Genomic DNA, 20,394 nt, shown 5'->3' with positions numbered 1-20,394 from the left:
TAACTTGCAAAACAAATTCAGCGCTCAATAGTCAAAAGTGATGAAGATAAAGTGCTGCTCATACCGTTATGTTCCTTCTATATTTAGCAGCCCAATGATCTAATCTCCTCCCGCAATCATCTCCCAGTGGCTCGGTCTTGCCCAACCATGGATACGACCTCCTGCACTCAACCTCATTCCATATAGTCAAAATATTAGGCAAGTCTCCATTTTTACTTGAATACAAAACTGGTACTTCAGTTCAGTCCCCAGCAGTTAATTGGAATGGTAAATGTTGAAAAAATAATGATAAGTATCCAATGCATGATGATGTCAGACGTTCAATTTTTTCCTTCCTGTAAAACTCATGTTTGTTTAGATCAATCGATCGTATGTGTCTTGTTCAAGGTGACGATGGTTACTCACAAGTCATATATGTCAAGGGAAAATAGAAATGTTGCGGGAAGCTGTGATTTTTGAAGGTTATAAACTATACTTTTAACCACTAAAATTTTCAAATTCATTGTTATCTTATTTCTTTATCCCTATATTTTAGGTACTTTCACCTTTGAATTTTTTGACACTTCCGTACGTGAGTATTTAACATCCCAACGATATAAATGATAAAAAATGGTACAAGTGCTTTTAACTCTATTTGTCCTTTCGGATGGTGGCGGATGCAAGGGGGGAGAGGGCACTGGGAGCACAAGCCTCCATCAATATTTTTCCAATTAGTAATGCCAAATTTCCCCTATATATTACCCATGTAATTTGAAAAAATTTCATGCCCCCACTAAAATATTAAGAAGTAAAATATACATAACACTACCAGTTTTGTAATTTAATGAAAATGGGCAATAAATAACCTAAAACTTTCTAACACTAAGAGTCTAGCCATTTAGTTCCCTTGGAAGTTGGTAGTATAATTTATGACTCGTTTGTTATATTTATTAGTCATTTAATTCCCTAGGAATTTGGTGGCATAATCTATCACTCATTCATTTTAGAATCTTGGAAAATGAAAGATTATAAATGGTTATCAGAACATGAAAATCCGTTGTGAATAATTTTAAATGACTTTTTATTCTTTTTCAAGCAAAATGGTAATTACGTGAGTAAATTCAGCTGAGTGTTTTTTTACGTTGTTCACAAAATAAATGCATTAATGTTACTATTTATTAATGTTACTAATTGCATGAATATTGGCATTTCCCTTTTTTTTTTTAAATAAACAAAATAACTCGTAAGAAATACTAGTGTTATTTTTGGCCCCATTGAAAATTTTTTCTACCTCCTCCGCTGCTTTAAGATTTAGCTATATATATATATATATATATATTAAGGTACGTTTTACCATGAAAATGAAGTATGACTCCTTAAGCGGTCACTGTTTGAATATTTAGGAGTGCCTAGCAGTAGTCAAACGTTGATTTTCTTGTTTCGCCGCTTTATCCCAAAAAAAAAAAACGTTGATTTTCCTCAAAAGAAACGAGTGGAAAAGTCTCCAACCTTATCACTCTACACACTATATATAGCCTGCACTCTTCCTTCGACAATGCACAGAAACTTGATCAGTGTTTGAAAGAGAGGGGAAAAAAAAAATGAGGTTCTGGGTAGTGGTTTTGTGCTCTTTTCTGTCCCTCGTAGGGGTCTTTGCACAAGATGTCGGTTCTATCATAACAAAACCCCTTTTCGAGCAAATGCTGAAGCATCGAAATGATGCAAACTGTCCTGCTCGCGGTTTCTACACCTACGAAGCTTTCATAGCTGCTGCCAGGTCCAATGGGGCTTTTGGAACAACTGGTGATATCACTGCTCGTAAAAGAGAAATAGCGGCCTTCTTGGCTCAAACTTCTCATGAAACAACAGGTACAAAATCATAACTAGCTACCTTGTCTTAATCCCATAACGATCGATAATCCCATTATTGTTTTTTTAATTTACGTACCTACTGAAATGGTCAAGACTCTTAAGGACGAAGTCAAGTTGTCAAACAACTATGAGTTTGGAGGGAAAAATGATGATAGGAGTAATTGAAAAAAAGGAAAGAAAGAAAATGGGAATAAGGAGAAAGATAGTGTGATTGATACTAACGGGCATCATCATCATTTTGTTGATTTGACATAGGCGGATGGGCAACTGCCCCAGATGGTCCTTATGCATGGGGATATTGCTTCAAGCAAGAAAAAGGTAATCCTCCAGCTTATTGCGTCGCCAACCAACAGTGGCCCTGTGCTCCTGGGAAAAAATACTACGGCAGAGGACCAATTCAAATCTCCTAGTAAGCAAACAAAATCCCAGTCTATATATCCAAGATTCTTGAGAAGAAACGTTAAATTAGCTTCTTCTTAAATGAATTTCTTTTACTGATCGATACTTGATCCAACATTGTAGCAACTACAACTATGGTCCAGCAGGGAAAGCCATAGGATCCGATCTCCTACGCAACCCAGATTTAGTCGCAACTGACCCAACCGTTTCTTTCAAGACTGCATTTTGGTTTTGGATGACGCCCCAGTCCCCAAAGCCTTCTTGCCACGACGTGATGACCGGCAGATGGAGACCGTCCCAAGCTGATAATGCGGCTGGTCGCCGCCCAGGATACGGTGTCGTTACCAACATCATCAATGGTGGAATTGAATGCGGAAAAGGCTCCAACCCACAGATGAACGACAGAATTGGTTTCTATAAGAGATACTGCGACATACTGGGAGTGAGCTATGGCGACAATTTGGACTGCGCCAGCCAAAGACCTTTCGGCTCCTAATTAGGCCTATGTTGGTCTTTTATATTTAAATAAATTGGCATCATAAAAATTTGGTTCACCCCTTTGAGGTGACCCTTCTCATGGCTTCCATGTCTAATTCTCCAGAATCAGTATATTAATAATAAAACCCTAATAAACTTTTGTTTATTGAATTTCTTGCTTCGTATTCTCTCTTCTCTTTTTTTTTTTTTTCCTTACCGATCGATGCTTTTAAACTTTTTGCCCACTTGAAAAAAATATGACAAGGCAAAAGGCTTGACTTGCGTCAGAGGTTTGCAAGTGACAAGTTATAAAATTACAACGTAACGCCATATATAATGGGGATAAATTTTACTAAAGATAACAAGAAATCACGAACAAACAGGGAAGAAGAAATCCAGTTTTCGCCCTGCATTGTAAATTAAATTTTCGAGTTCAACCCTTTCGGCGCCCAACCTATTTCTCTACACTCAGGCCCTAATAAATTAGTTCCTACGTCTTAAGCAAAAGAAAATCAGAGACCTTTAGTATTGGTCCTAAGTGTCATGACAACATAGCTCTTTCGTTGTTGAAATTATTTATAATTTACTATTATTGCCTTTTCTGTCCAAAAAGAATTGAAGTTTTATTTAATTTCTATTTTTCTCCTCTAAATTTAAAAAATAAGGCATACCAGTGCTTCTCAACAATTTTGGTTGTTAAGTCTTTGACATTTGACTAATTTGACAAAAAAAATGACAATAATATCATTCTAAAAGTCTATGTAAACTACAATAATAAAAAATAACAAGTTTAATATTACCATTTTTCAAAAAATTGCTAATTATATTTACTGTTAGTTATTGTGTTATTTATAAATTGAACCGAACATATGTGAAAGTAAATATTAATCCCATAGAAAAAATTTTAAGGATAATAAACTGAATATAACTCTTTCATTTTCTAGCAATAAAAGAAAATAATAATAAGTTACAGATAACGTTATAAATAAAAGGATAATAATGTTATTGTACTTTTTTTTTGGCATTTCTAGCTTTGACTAGTCTTTACGGGGGTAAACTGTATATTTTTAAAGTTGAGAAGGATAAAGTGTAATGACTACCAAAGTTTAGGAGGGCAAAGTGTAATTAACCCCTTTTTTGCTTCTATAGAAAAAAGTGAAAAAAAAAAAAAGAAAAGAACCCAAGTTACATTACCTCTTGAAAATGTATACATGTTCCTTAACGTCTCTTTTTTAAGATAAGGAAAATAAGTTGATCTGCCACTCATATTAGATTACAAGGAATCGAGGACCATCATTTTTCTAGGGTGAATTCTTACATTGTGATAGAAAAAAAAATGATTCTACAACGAGGGCGTATTGTGAATGATTTTCTGGAATTGGGGTTTTCGCATTCTGAGAATGCGAGCTCAGTGCGAGCTCACTGAGCTCGCATTCTGAGGATGCGAGCTCGTACTAAGCTCCACCGCCAACACTCCATTTCGAAAAAAAAAGACAAAAGCAAACAGACGAAGCGCAGAAGTGCCTTTTATAGCTGTCGAACAGAAAAACACAGAATTCGGAATTGTACGTAAAAGCACAACAAAGAAAACAGAGGTGGTTTCTGCACATCGAAGCATCCAAAGACCGGAGCTGAGCGGAGCTTCCAAAGACTGGTTCCGCGCGTGCCGCTTGCCAAAAATTGTCCACAATTTGAGTCCCAACTCTCCAACAGCATAAAGGTTAGGCTTTTTCACTTGCAATGCCTCAGTAATAGCATTTTAAGTTTAATTAATACTTGAATACCTGAATCCAAGACAAGTTCAGATTTGTGGTGAAATTTGGGTTTAAATTTGACGTGGGTTGTGCTTATTTTTGCATTTTTTGTGGTGGATTTGAGGATAAACGTTAGATGTTTTTCGAATTCGTACAATGTTTGGACTGTCCAATGTAGGAGTAGTTTATTTGCCGTTTCTGCAATTAGTGCAGGAAAAGCATGATCCGAGGTCGGATAAGACTCAACCCAGACGGATCCGAGCTCGGATCTGTTGGATCCGAGCTCGGATCCAAAGTTGTTCAGCCGGATCGGAGGGCTCGTCTGATCATCCGTTGAGCCGGATCCGAACCCTGTTGGATCCGAAGGATGCCATAAATTATCCGAGCTCGGATCTTGGCATTTCATAATACAATGCGAGGTGTGCTATTTTTTTTTTTTTTTGGGATGCCGTAGTTCGAAAATTCGAGCTCCGTGAGTTAAGTTTTGGTGAATGCGAAGACCCTTTGTACGTAGTCCCATTTGTACGTAGTCCCATGCTAAAAATGCCCCATTTGTAGAATTCTTTTAAAATTCATCATAATTTTTTTTTAAAATCTATTGCGCAGCTATTAGTTTTGGTCGAAACACTATCTACATTGGACAGTGTATGTTTTGCAATTGGAGCTTAGAAATTTGGGGTGTAGTTTATAGATTGGAGCATTTGCATTTCATGGATATTTGGATTGTGAGCCCCTTTATTGGGGAGACTATGTCGATATTTTTGTAGATATTTCTTTGTGAGGGCAACTGACTATTAGGTAATTTATTTTATATTACAACTACCATTCCTTATGCATAAGGCTTAATTCGGATTTGATACAAGCCATTAGCTAATTTATGTTATATTACAACTATGGATATTTTCGGTCACTTCGTTGAGACGATGGTTTGTTTAATTTTGTTTAAGTAGAAAAGGGCGGTAGAACATGAAATACCAATTTATTTTAAGGCGAATTGATGGATTGAAATTCACTGACCAACCTTGTAATGTTTTTTGGTATTGGCAAAATCTATAATGCTAAAAAAGTGGCAAAATAAGTTACAGGGAAAAACATTAATTTTGTAAGATTCATTGGTATAATATCACATCATTGTCAATGTGGATCTTGTTATGCGGTGTGAATGTGGAGCCCAAATATATATAACTTCCGGTACAATTCTTACGCTTGTACATTTCTTACCCTGTTTGGATTTGCAGATAGAGAGTTTTAGTCTATTTTTAAGGGAGGCTCTGTCCAATTTTTCCAAAAACTTCGTTCGGAGTTTTAGACTATTCGTATCGTCATTTATAGTATATTTCATACATGTTTTCAATTTTTTCATAAACATCTGGATCGAAATTAGTCTATTTAATAGTTCCAATTTCGACCTAAAGTCTACCCTCTTTCATTTGTTTGGACCCTTGGACTACTAATTTTTATTTATTGTCCAAAAAATAGGTATACATTTCACAGACAAGTCTGTAGAAAGACCTCTGCGGGTAAACCTATACTGGGGAGGACAAATACATTACGAGGGTGACTTCGTTTGTTATTTGCCTCGTACTTCCAACCGGACATTCACTTTGAGGCATAGAATTGGATACGGGGAGTTGGTTGACAAGATTTACCACTATATTGGGGTCGATAAAGGGGTGTTCAAGCTGAAATTGTTTCTTCGTCAACCGTTGGAGAGTTCCAAATATACTGTTTTCGCAGTGGTGGATGATGAAACTCTTGATGTAATGTACGATCTTTGGATCGAAAGAGTTTCATACATGGCGGAGATTTATATCGAGAAGGAAGAAATCGTCCAAATGCCTGTAGTTAATAGCGTATTCATTGGACCAATAGGTAATGTTGGTCCAATGATGTCGCTTGTACATGCATTCATGGATCCAACAAAGTTTAACTTTGGTTCTAGTTCAGTCGTTCCAGTGACTTCATCGGCATGTCACTATATGCATGATGATCGATCTATGTATTCATTAGAACCAAGACTCACATCAGGGTCCATGGATGCCCAGCAATATTTTCATGGCCTGGATTCGATTCCAAGTTTTGAAGATCCAGGGCCATCAAGCCATATTTCTCCACATGGGATCGATTATAACCCTGGTCAAGGTTGTCGTAGTTCGGCAACCGTTGATCTATATGCTAGTATACATGATAGACTCCGTGCCTCTAAAGAAGATGATCCGAAAGACGATGACCGGGAAGTTGATGCGGAAGAGGTTGAAGAGTCGGAGTTCGCAAGATGTGTCTGGTAGTGATTCGGATGAAGAGCATGAAGGTGGGGGTTTAAGAGTAAATCTCGATATGTTCCAAGAGGACAGACGCAATAGCCCAGCTGGCAGCTCTGCATATGTGCCAAGGGGAATGGCCTTTTTCTCCGATCTTGGTAGTATAGATGATGATGATATAGAAGGGGAGGATGGATTGGAGCGTATTGTAACATTCAGTGAGGAGAATAATAATATACGTCTCCATATGAGATTTGAGAGTAAGCAGCAGCTCAGCCGAGCAGTTAGACTGTGGTCCATCAATCAGAATAGGGAGTTCAGAGTTATTGAGAGTAAGAGTAACACGTGATTTGCTAAATGCAAATCATCAATTGAAAGAATTCCTTCCACTTCAACCGCGCCATCGTATCCACCATGTGACTGGTGTGTTAGAGTCGTAAAGAAAAAGACCCATGGAATGTGGCAAATTACAAAATGGGTCAATGACCATAACTGCTTGGGCGACATGATTAGAAATAACAATACAAGCCTCACAGCTTCCGTTATTTCAAGGCACATCCTCCGTCGGGTTGAAGATGACCCTGAATTAAAGGTCAAGAACATACTAAGTGACGTTAAAGAAAACTTGAAGGTTGATGTGTCTTACAAAAAAGTCTGGTATGCCAGACGTAAAGCAATTGAGCTTGTGTTTGGATCTTGGGAGGCGAATTTTTCCGAACTACCGCAGTATCTTGATGCCCTGATTTCATCCAATCCAGGCACCGTGGTAGAGTGGTTACATCATTCGGATAGTTCGGATCGAGTTAAGACCTTTAAATATGTATTCTGGGCGTTTGGGCCGACTATTCAAGCATTCCACATGTGCAGGCCGGTTATATGCGTTGATGGCACTCATTTGCGTGGCGAATACAAGGGCAAACTCCTTGTTGCAGTCACTCAAGATGCGAACAACCACGTTCTACCAATTGCTTATGCCATAGTGGATGAGGAGACGATTTCCAGTTGGTCGTGGTTCATGGAACAATTGAGATATAATGTGGCGCTTGATCGACATCCTATCTGTGTCATTTTTGATCGCCACAATGGTATCATCTATACCATGACACACTTTGACAATTGGGAGGAACCTTTAGCGTACCATAGATTTTGCCTGCGACATGTTAGGAACAATTTGATGACACACTTCAAAGGTTTACACCTTCGCAAGTTGTGTTGGGCAATGGGAAGGGCAAGACAATTACGCAAGTGGCGAATGTTCAGGAGAGAACTGCGAAGCATGTTTTCAGACCAAGAAGATGTCGAAATTGTCATCAGACGAACCAAGAAGATGTCGAAATTGTCATCAGACGGGTCACAATAGTCGAAATTGTCCGAATTATAGGTCTTGATTTGATCGACTCCCTAGAGATTGTGGACTAATGTTAGTGCATTTCTTTTTGCGGGTGGGGTTCGAGTTACTTCATTTGTGTAATTTTCTGGATTTATTTTAAATAATTACATTAGTGACTTTCATTGTTCATTAGTTAGAATTGTTGCTTCGTTTTGTACTTTGATATGTATTGAAATAACTAGTTTACACGTGCAGCCCAACAGTTTTATTCATTGCTCGCTAAATCCCCTATCCATTGATTTGTAACTTATCTGTTAAAGGAATGCTTGGAAGGTGTGTTATATATGTAAGCACTCTTGCATGTACAGGATATGAAATTTTTGTATATATTTTGGCAGGGAGTTATGGCCGCTTTATAGGGGAGATTCTGTCAAATTTTTATATTAATTGGTAAAATATAAATACAAATACATTGCTGCACGCTATGAATACATAGAGGGATAACAAATGTTATTAAAAAAAATATAAATACAAGGTAAGGAGTTTTAGGCGATGTATAACGGATATATGGTCAAAACTTGCTAAAATTTGACATCCCAACCTTTTTTGATTTGTCCAAAAGTGGATACAGGATACTTTTTGGATATTACTTATTCATTGTTCTTACAATTTAATCGTTGCAGATATTTGTCTGGAATTATGGCCGACACCCCTATCCCTGCAGGCCTACATCCAGGCCCATACGTGCACGACATTATATCGGCGGGAACTGCACACCGGACACATTCCATTTTTCACGGACATATTCAGGACAATCAGTTAGATGTCAGACGGTGTGACAGAGGATTTTGGGAGCATACGCCTATTCCTGATCCGGTTTGTCGTTATATTGCCTTGGCTGGATTTGAGGGGGTGCTAGAGAGTGGATATCAGATAGTTGATCATTCTTTGATCACAAGTTTAGTGGAGAGATGGCGGCCCGAGACGCATACATTCCATTTACCGGTGGGAGAAGCTACCGTGACATTACAGGATGTAGAGGTGTTGTGGGGTTTGCACATCGATGGTCCACCGGTTATAGGGGTAGACACATACCGCAGCATTCAGGAGTGGGGAGCCATCTGTGAGGAGCTCCTTGGATTTTCTCCTGCAGTTGGATACTTTGATGGACAGAGGCTAAAATTGGGATGTTTAGCAAGAGTCTTGGATACAGAGTTGCCCGCCGATGCTTCAGATGCCGAATGTAGGCAGTGTGCGCGCATCTACATCCTACTGATATTAGGTGGACATTTATTGTCGGATAAGTCCGGAAACAAAGTCCCTTTGTTGTATCTTCCATTACTGCGGGACTTGGAAACTGTTGGGCAATATAGTTGGGGTAGTGCGTGTTTGGCGACTCTCTATCGGTCACTTTGTGATGCCACGCATCCTGCCAAATCGGCTATTGCCGGTCCATTAGTTTTGCTACAGGTACATTAGAATCAATCTCCAATCTTTTGCATTTTATCATTTTGCAATTCTAACATTGCTTATAATTTTCTAACAGCTCTGGATTTGGGAACATATACCAACCATGCGTCCGAACCGAATCGCGCCGTTGGAGCATTACCCTGGTCCATATGCAGCTAGGTGCGCGTTTCGCACCCATTTAGGTTTTTTTAATGGCTTTTGATAATCCAAACGACTTCAATTTGCCTAAGCTTGGTTTCCTACTTTATTAAATATAGGTGGAATAATGACTTGGACGTACATAGAGTTGTTAGGCATGTTGTGCCCGCATTCCGAGATCAGCTGACAGGATTGCGTCCTGAAGAGGTATTGTACATATGTCCGGACAATAGGCCATTGCCAAAATCGTGTAAAAAAGGGAAAAACGTGTTTGGAACCTCACCCTTCGAAATCATTCTTTCATTTTCATATTTTTTTCAGTTCATATGGCAGCCATATTCGGAAGACGTTTTCGCTTCTCTTCCTGCGTATTGTACTGCAGGTCGGGACATTTGGAGGTCCGTAACGTATCTTATCTGCTGGGATGTAGTTGAGCCGCACCTCCCGCATCGGGTTATGCGGCAGTTTGGATTATATCAGTCCCTGCCTGATATGAGGTTAACGGATAATCAAGCAGCTCTACATTCTATAGATCGCCGTGGTAGGGCGAATCAAGACTGGAACACCACGCATAGACAATATCTTCATATTTGGACTGATCGACATGTGCATGTACAAGACGGCACTGTAATTGCAGATACTACATATCCATCGGATGAGTATGTTCAGTGGTATCGGGAGGGGACGGTGATTTATATCTCAAATCCGAATCGATTTCCCGCTTTCCCAGAGGGCTTTCAGGGTGACAGCGCTAGGGCACAATATCTTGTACAGTTTGTTTCCAACTCACTTTTAATAATCACTTTGAGCGTATTACAGGATTTTACTAATTTTTACCCGAGTATGTCATTCTGATTCTTATATTTGTTTTTGCAGAGCGATGCCATGTCTCGAATGTATTTCATGGCACAGGACTCTCTTGTAGTTAGTGATGAACAACACAGCGGATACTTTCAAGAGTTGAGCGACTTTGCATCCACGTCTTTGCATCATGTAGGAGAGTCACGCCGACTTGCATTCCGCCCTCCACACGTACCACATGAGATTCCACTCTACCCTGATACATGTCGTGTCCAGCGAGCTTCTAGAAATACCCAGGGAAGTCAGCATGGCGGTGGGCGCCGTCGTAGACTCCGATCACCAGAACCAACCATACAGACTAGCTTCCATAGAGGTTCGATGGCTACGGAAGACCAAGCTGGCGCATCTACTTTTGTCACACCTCAGACCGAAGGCATGCATGGCAGAGGTGTATCGATTGGCCAATCTCACAGGTCCCCTGTGATGTACACAGAGTTTACAACCGATACGGACTCACATCGCCATGTTTCTGAGCAATGTGAAGGAGGTGAAGGCACAAGCACTGAAAATGAAGATGCTACACTGTTATCGCATATGACTCAGGTCCATACAATAGTGCCAAACCAACCACGTCGAAGCCAAAAAATACCCAAACCAACAACATGTGGTACTCATGGGAAACTTTGGTACCATTGATTGCACGCTACTTGTATTGTTATTGTATGAATAACCTTACTTATGGATAAAATGCCCTTTTGTTTGTGACATTTTTGTATATATTCTAAATTTTCAGGAATATGAGTGTTCCAACGCGAACGAGTTATCTTAGTTCTCACTTTATATGAGTACTCTTTTAAACACTACCAAATAACTGCAGTTATACGAGTATTCTTATGCATTATACAGCCCGACACCTCTATTTCATGCATATGAAATCAGTTAGATGTCGGAACTTCGATCTTGAATGTTCGTTCAAGAACACGTGTCAAAAGGCAGTTTTTGTTACCAAATTGGGTTTGAAGTGCTCCTACAAATTCCATTGCATATACATGCACTGTGCATTTCAAGTCAATTTTGGTGATATCATGGTTATAAAAGCATGTGGACACATTTGATATGTATTTAATGCCCAAAAATGCCCTTTTAGTGTAATAATGCAAAAATCACCAAAGTTCCTCACCCCTCGATTTCCAATGTAAATGTGTTTGTTGTGTTTTGAGAGGTTGGAGCATGTGTTTATGGTATATTACACGTGCGTTAGTCTTTAGAATTGATCCATGTTTATCCAATTTCCGAATTCGAAGTGGCCGGAAAAAGGGAAAAAAAGTTGAAAAAATTTGCAGTTTCTGCAATTATTGCAGAGAATCACGGATCCGAGCTCGGATCACAAGGTGCCCAGAAACATCCGACCACGGATGAAAGATCCGAGCTCGGATCCAATTCAACCCACATAGATCCGAGGGCTCGTCTGTCTTTCTGTTGAAACTGATCCGAGCCCTCTCGGATCCGAGAACTTAGCGAACCGATCCGAGCTCGGATCGGTTCGCGGATATAGTAGGATCCGAGCTCGGATCCTTGAGACCTAAGACAGATCCGATCCCTCGTCTGTACTTCTGTAGGAGTGTATCCGAGGTCAGAAGATCCGCCCTCGGATCCATCATGCGAAGCCCTCGGATCCTACTATCCGAGGTCGGATCCTAACTATACTAGTTCGGATACTAACTATCCGAGGTCGGATCCTAACGATCCGTCCTCGGATTTATATTCAAGCTTCCCATCCAAGGATCGGATCAGTGGTCTCTCTACAGCAAGTGTCACGCCCGTCTTCCTTAACCTTTCTTTGTTTTCATTTTTTTCCTTTTCCTTTCCAACTAACAAACAAATAACATGCACTTCATAAATATAACTTATATAATTTTTGAATAACTTATATAATTTTGTTTAAATAAGATTGCGTTATGCAATTTCTAAAATTACGGTTGAAATTGTAACATATATTAATCACTATTAACTATTACATTCTTATAACTAATATTCATCGGTGTCAACAAATAAATACGATTCATGCATGGCAAAGGAAAATTATAATTTGATCAAAAACATTTATTTGATACAAAAGGAAAAACACTTAATATTTTATTCACAACAAATACTCAACACCTTACATGTTAACAATTTCATTCTATTTTTACATTGCTCTATAAAATAGAAAGAACATTGATCTATGAGATAGAAAGAACAATCATGTGTACTTTTTCCACCACTTAAATGTATTATAATTAAATAACGTATTTTCAACCATACGATTACCAATTTTTTTTATTATAAAAGAATTATGCATGTATAGTAAATTATATTAACAAGATTATTGTTAATCTGATTTTGTTTTAGCTCATATTTGATGACTTTAGCCAGGTGCAAGTTCAAAAATAAATAAAATATTATTCCTCTAAACATTACAGATTTTTAAACAAAATTTTTCTAACCTTTCTCCGAAAAATAAGATTTTCGTACAGATTTTAAAATAACATTTTACTACCGACACCATTTTAGTAAAGGCAATTTCTACAAAACAAACAATATTTACATTTACTTTTAAATTTTTTATGGAGCTCGTAGATATCATTTTAAATTTTTTTCCTAACATTTTTTAAATTAATTTTCTAAAAGTCATACTTATAAATCCGATATCTAACAAAAAAGTTAAATACAATTTTTGCAGGTCAAATTTAAAAATTTAACAAATGCGAGCTATTTGCAAAATTTTAAATATTTGCAACATTTTTTAAAACAAAAATTAGAAGCTTTCTGCAAATAATTCCCTACCTCTCAAAAATTACCAAAATAAAAAAGATAAGAGCTCGCATTTGCCTTCTGGAAATAATTCCCTAGCTCTTAAAAAAGGAAAAAAAAATGAGAAGAGCTCGCATTCGTGGAATGCGAGCTCAATAAGCAGAGCTCGCATTCCACGAATGCGAGCTCAGTGAGCTCGCATTTCACAAATGCGAAGACCCCCCTGACGGAAATTAATTCCAAAATCACCCCTTTTGTAGAATTTTTTTAAAATTCATCACAAAGTTGGAAATTTCTCCATTTTTCTACCGCAAATGAGGCTAAAAATTTCCAATTGATTATTACAGATGCTGTTATTGGCACATGTGATTAAAAATACTCCCAACTATAAGAAAATGTCGGGCTTAATCAGACCTCGAGTCTAATATTTCAATTAATTACCCTTCACTTGTAAATCACAGTCTTCCGCGGACAGTAACTTGGATTTTCAGCACTGGAGTTAGCAGTTAAGGAGGCTGGCAAAAGCATCCGAGCTGCAATTTTCAAGCCACAGACTTCTCATTGGAGTCCAAAACGCATCTGCAGTCTCATCCATGCTAAACTTGGGCAAAATCTAGTGTTTGTAACTCCTTCGAGTCATTACAGTATTTTAGACAACCAAATTTAACAGATGAATAAAGAAGAACAAAGAGGTTGATAGGATGCAAAATTGCTATTTAATTTAGGATTATAGTTTTCTTGATTTTAGCCAAATATTGTTTTAATTGATGGATTCTATTTATATTTAGTTAATGATGCTAATTGTAGGAAAATGAGCAAAACATGATTAAAAGGGGCAATTTTTCAGTTAATTTGATGGTGGCATGTTCGGGTCGGTTTCCAAGCCCAAATCGAACTCAGGACAGCTTTTGAAGGAAAACTTTGAAAACTTTAATTTTCATTATTACTTTTAGTATTAAATGAGAAAACTTGGAATATCATCTTAAGTAGTTTCCTTTTTCTATTTTGGGAAACATGTCTTATTATTAGTAGTTGATGTTAAATAGAAAACAAAGGGAGAAAAAAAGGACGGACTTGCGTGATAAAGAGTTCGGCCAGCAACAATTTCGCAAGGGTGATTCTTTGGAACATAATAGGAGTCTTTCGTTCACTTTTTGGGAGGAAAAACTATACACAATTATTATCAATGGATTCTTGTGGATTTCCTTTGAGGATGCGCCGCTAAATTCGTTTTCTAGCCTGAGGACGGCTTGAAAACTTGAATCTACAAACTGTGAGCTCGCATTAATTACACTATTTCTTTCCTTTATTGGTATTTATTCGTTCTTTGGTTTTAATATTTATAATTATTATGTTATTTGAATATCAAAGGACCCGGTATTTAAATTGATTTGATAGTCGATTGTTAATTGAAGTGATTTAATACATAATTATTAGATTGATTTAATCTCGGTAGCAACTGGCATAATTAGGTTTGTGTTAGTGGAACGAATAATCTAACTTAAAGAGACCCTTGTAACTTGTTGATTGGTTAGAATTAAACTCTTCTAATTCTTCATGCAATTGGGAAATTAAACTTCTATGAGAGGTTTCTAGAGTTGTTTCCTATTTGGAGAAATAGTCAATGGTTGTACCTTGACTATCGATAAAATAAGGAAGAGTTGGCTTTTATGGTAGAATTAATTTATCAATAAATAATTGAATTCATCATTGCATCTATGATCAGTTTATGAACTTAGTCTAACAGTTATTCCGCTGGTTAGAGTTTTGCTATTATCGACTTAATTTTATTTTATTTGTGTTATTTTGATTTTACTAAATTTAGTTGGTTATCTCCAAAATGCCCCCATACTTTGAATCCGAGAAGAAATATATTTCCTCAATATCTGTGGATTCGACCCTACTCACCGCTATATACAAAAATTATATATATTTTCTTTTTCGAATAAGTATTTATTATTGTACAAACTAGATACCTATCAATTTTGTACAAGCACATGTGATTAAAAAAATACTCCCAACTATAAGAAAATGTCGTGCTTAATCAGACCTCGAGTCTAATATTTCAATTAATTGGCTTCAAATCCTCTGTCCCCAAAATAGTCCATGTCCCCTCTGTCCCTTATTTGTATAGCTGCCAAGTGTCTCTAATCTTTTGTTAACCCAAACTCAAATAAAATCGATAATAATCGGTTTACAAGTTTTGTTAACCCAAATTCAAACAAACCGATAATAGTTGATTGACATGTTTACTCAAAATCAATTAAAACAGATAACTCAAAACTATTTTTTATTTTCTTTTTAACAAAAAAAAGTCTTGTTGATCATAAACATAGAAATCAACTAAAACTCTTCTTTATTTTTTACCCCAAATCATCTTTTTCTTAAACCCTAACAAGTATTTTGATTCACTCATTATATCTTTAATCTTGCCGCAAAAACGCTCAAAGGATCAGGTAGCAAGATTCAGTTTCATCTTTATCCAGGTAAAACAAATCAATAGATCATGTATGCCAATTTTACAATATATTTGATTCATGATTTGTCTTGTCATATTTGAAATTACCTGTATTCATTGGAACTTGGATGCGATGGAAACAATATTGTACACTCCCCTCTCAACATCATTGTTCATATAAGTATCTGTATACACTGTGAAGTCAATATAGTTCATAAACTAGTATCTAATTGAAGTAAAGCCTTTGGTAATGCCGTAAAGCCCCTTTCAGGAATAAACTAGTACAATCCCCTTTTAGTAATGACGTAAAGCCTTTAGTAGTCAAAGTGATTGAAGTAAACTTTTTCAGTGATAAACATTATAGTTAAAAGCTTTTATTTTTGACAAATGTCATTCGATATTTAAGCAGGTCTATTTGTATTTAATTACGTCGTAGATATTGAACAATTGTTTACTTTTGTCTTTTTACTATTTTTTTTTTGTGAAAAATTCTTATAATGAGTTAAAAATTAATTTTGCAAAAAAAAAAAACACTGATTCGAAATGGTAAAGTTAACTATTAAAATCTTTTGAAATTGTAGATCATGGAAGGTGATGATTCCCTTGAGAGCAAGTTCCCACCTTGTCATAAATTGGAATTTATAGATAACACTCAACATCATCACAGCTCTCAAACAATCAATGAAGATACAGACATTGAGCTTATTGGTGCATCAAATTCAAACAAAGAGACGGATATCAATTCAATTCATCCCTCTATCCCTAAAGAAGAAATCCCTCAGGTAGGTATGGAATTTGACAATGAAGAGGCAGCCGGTCAATTTTACTTAGCATATGCTAAGAAGGTTGGGTTCGGCACTAGAAAAAGCAAATTGCATAAAGACAAAAATGGTAAAATAATTGATAGGACATTTTGTTGTAGTGCCGAAGGCAAACGAGGGGCAGATAAAAGAGATGTCAATGTAAAAATCCATCGTTCTGAAACAAGATTCGGTTGTTTGGCAAAAATGAAAATTAGTTGCAGCAAAAGTGAAAAATATCGTGTCATTGAGTTTATACCAGAACATAATCATTATCTTTGTAGTCCTCACAAAATGCATTTGTTCATAGCACATAGGAGAATACATGAAACTCATGTAATAGAGATTGATATGGCAAACAGTGTAGGAATTGCACCAAAAGCATCGCATGAATTTGTGGTAAAACAAGCTGATGGACGGGATAATTTGGGCTTTATTCCTGAAGATTATAGGAATTATTTACGTTCAAAGAGGACAAGAGATATGAAAATAGGGGATACTGGAGGAGTGCTTGAATATTTACAGGGAATGCAATTAGAAGATCCAAACTTTTTTTATTCCATTCAAGTTGATAAAGATGATTTGATGACTAATATATTTTGGGCTAATACTAGGATGAAAGTTGACTATGCCGATTTTGGAGATGTGGTTTGTTTTGATACAACTTACAGAAAAAACTGTGAAGGTCGTTCTCTTGCACTCTTTGTTGGTGTGAACCATCACAAGCAAACTATTATTTTTGGTGCTGCACTTTTATATGACGAGATAGCTCCGACTTTTGAAAGGTTATTTGATGTATTTGCTAGCACTATGTCAGGAAAAATGCCAAAAACCATTCTGACAGACCACGATGCAGCAATGGCTAAAGCATTAGCTTCCAGATGGCCAGAGACACAACATAGATTATGTATTTGGCACCTTTACCAAAATGCTGCCATACATCTAAGTGGTGTTTTTGAAAAATTCACAGACTTTGCCGGTGACTTTGGTAAATGCATATACGATTTCGAAGAGGAGGATATTTTTGTGACTGAATGGGATAAAATACTACAGAGGTATAATCTTCAAGATAATGATTGGCTAAAGAGAATGTTCAAATTGAAAGAAAAATGGGCACTAGTCTATGGCCGCCAGTCCTTTTGTGCTGATATTACTACGACACAGAGAAGTGAGAGTATGAACAGTGTCGTAAAAAGGTATGTTAGCTATAAAAATAATTTGCGTCATTTTTTTGATCATTTTCAATATTTGATTGATAGTCGTCGATATGAAGAGTTAAAGGCTGATTTTAGAGCAAGTATAAGTACTCCTGTATTATCTTTTCCAGCTCAAATATTAAAGCATGCAGCAAATATTTATACCCCGGAAGTGTTCAAGTTATTTCAAAATGAATTATGTAAAGCTCATGATAGCAGCTTACTTATTTTTAGCGAGGTCAGAACAATAATCCATTATCATGTCACTTCTTATGAAAAAACAAATCATCATGTTGTTAAATATGACTCTTTGGATGGCACGGTACATTGTAGCTGCAAAAAATATGAGTTTTGTGGGATACTGTGTTCTCATGCTCTGAAAGTTCTTACCACAAGAAATGTTGTCAAAGTTCCACAGCCATACATAATGAAGAGATGGACAAAGAAAGCAAAAGTTGGGGTTATGCAAAGTCCAAGCTTGTCTAAGAGCAATAACACACTGAATCCGAAAGTAATGGTGAATATGAGGTATAGAAACTTGTGCAAGTTTCACAATCAATTGGTTACAAGAGTAGCGGAAACAGAAGAAACATATGAAATGGTTAAAGACGGTCTTGTGAAGCTGTTTGAGAAGGTTAATGACAAGTTACAGAGCAAAAATTTGACATTTGAAGGCTCAAGTGAAATGACGAATTATTTGAAAGAAAAAGATCCTGCTATTCACGAAGAAACTGGCATAAAAATCAAAGGAATAATAGCCAAAAAGAAAATTATTTCGGGTAAGAGATTGAAGAGTGGATTAGAAAAGATATCGAGAAAGAGAAAGTCACATAGTAGAAAATCAGCTGCAACAAGTGTGGTCTTAACTGCCGAAAATACAGCCAATGCTCAGGTACATAGTTATTTTTCGATTGATAAATCACACCAGCTTTTCATGTTTTTACTGGTAGGCTTCAGAAGAAGTCATTCATAAAGGATATAGGTTTGGACAAGATCGTCAAGTCCATCTAGCACCATCAGCCATGGGTTTGTTTGTATGAAAAATAAGCTTTAATTAGATATTATGCTGATATAATTTTTTTTGAGTCTTGATGATGTAATTATTCTTTTATATTTTTTATTTTTAAGCATGTGCATGAAGGTCCTACTGGTAGTGGAGATGGTTTAAACATATGGAAATCAAATAGCCAACGTATTTTATGCTCAACGCAATTGTCACAGGTAATATTTTCTTGTTTATAATTAAATTTTAGTTATTCCAATAATTCACTTGTTTGCAAGAAATAGTTATTTTATCTAAAATTTAATTTTTTGTTATTTGTGGAGACAAAATTTCTAACCAAAAAAGAAATCAAAAAGATCGGCTCAGGTGATGCTAGCATGGCTCAAGCAATTTATCCTGAACAAGTGACCTTCGTGCAGCCATTTGGTTTAAATAAGGTATGTTTGCTATGTTCTTCTAATTGAGTGATTATCATGTGATGCAAAACTTATTGCATAAGGCTTTTCAAGCACTTAATTATGTTCATACCATAAATAATTTTCTCTTTATTGCTTTTTTTGTAAAATAGATTCCAGTTTTAGCTCCAAATCAAATGAACCAAGTTGCACATTTTAATTTTCTTGAAGAGTTGCAAAATTCTATGAGATTGACAAACTTACTTCAAGTAACTTAGTAATTGTCCATTGATAGTATTTGATGTTATGAGAATTTCATCTCAATATTTTAGTACTTATGATTATTTTTTCTACATTTATAGGTTGAAGTAGGACACAAGTTCAGTGGATCAAATGTCAATGACTTTATAGACCTTAATGTCATTTCCAGCCAACCGAGTTCAAGTTTAGTTGCTTGTAATGAAATTTGCGGCTGTCCCATGCCATGTCCTGGTGGTTTTGTTTGTAGATGCACAACTGATGGAAAATCCGACAATTTTTAGAAGTTTTGAATTATGAATAGGCAAGAGTTTGATATTACAAACCAACATGATAGACCATGGTTATTCAAGTATTAGCAGGGTTTTTAGGTGTACCTAGTAAGAGTGGTTGAAATTTTATTACTATTCTCTTATTTTTATCCAGCAGACGATTTTTTGATAATCAAATTCCAATATCTAAGATTCTTATCAACCATGTGTGTGTTTATATCAACTTATTTAACTCTTTTTAATTTTTTTACATCTCATAATTATGTAAATACGATGATTTAAAATTAATTACATAATAGTTTTGAGTTATCTTTTTTAATTGATTTTGAGTAAACCTGTCAATCAACTATTATCGGTTTGTTTGAATTTGGGTTAACAAAACTTGTAAATCCATTATTATCGGTTTTATTTGAGTTTGGGTTAACAAAAGGTTAGAGACACTTGGCAGCTATATAAATAAGGGACAGAGGGGACATGGACTATTCTGGGGACGGAGGATCTGAAGCCCAATTAATTACCCTTCTCTTGAAAATCACAGTCTTCCGCGGACATTAACCTGGATTTTCAGCACTGGAGTTAGCAGTTAAGGAGGCTGGCAAAAGCATCCAGGCTGCAATTTTCAAGCCACGGGCTTCTCATTGGAGTCCAAAACGCATCTGCAGTCTCATCTTTGTGTCACAAATTTGTCCCGAGTACGGTGCTGAAAGTATCTTTTACCTTCTTTGTTTTGATGGGCTT

At 36.5% G+C, this 20,394-nt stretch overlaps 1 protein-coding gene across 1 annotated transcript; it reads left to right on the top strand.

Annotated features, from left to right (window-relative positions):
• The first annotated feature begins 1,338 nt into the window (after window positions 1-1,338).
• Window positions 1,339-2,898, top strand: LOC113699340 (basic endochitinase-like). Its single transcript, XM_027219637.1, has 3 exons — window positions 1,339-1,848; window positions 2,107-2,260; window positions 2,374-2,898. The coding sequence occupies exons 1-3, from the start codon at window positions 1,581-1,583 to the stop codon at window positions 2,744-2,746; spliced, it is 795 nt and encodes a 264-aa protein (XP_027075438.1). The 5' UTR covers window positions 1,339-1,580; the 3' UTR covers window positions 2,747-2,898.
• Window positions 2,899-20,394: the final 17,496 nt, after the last annotated feature.

Source organism: Coffea arabica, chromosome 7c, assembly GCF_036785885.1.
Source record: "Coffea arabica cultivar ET-39 chromosome 7c, Coffea Arabica ET-39 HiFi, whole genome shotgun sequence".
Classification (NCBI taxonomy): domain Eukaryota; kingdom Viridiplantae; phylum Streptophyta; class Magnoliopsida; order Gentianales; family Rubiaceae; genus Coffea; species Coffea arabica.
This window is presented reverse-complemented; position numbering and strand designations above follow the sequence as displayed.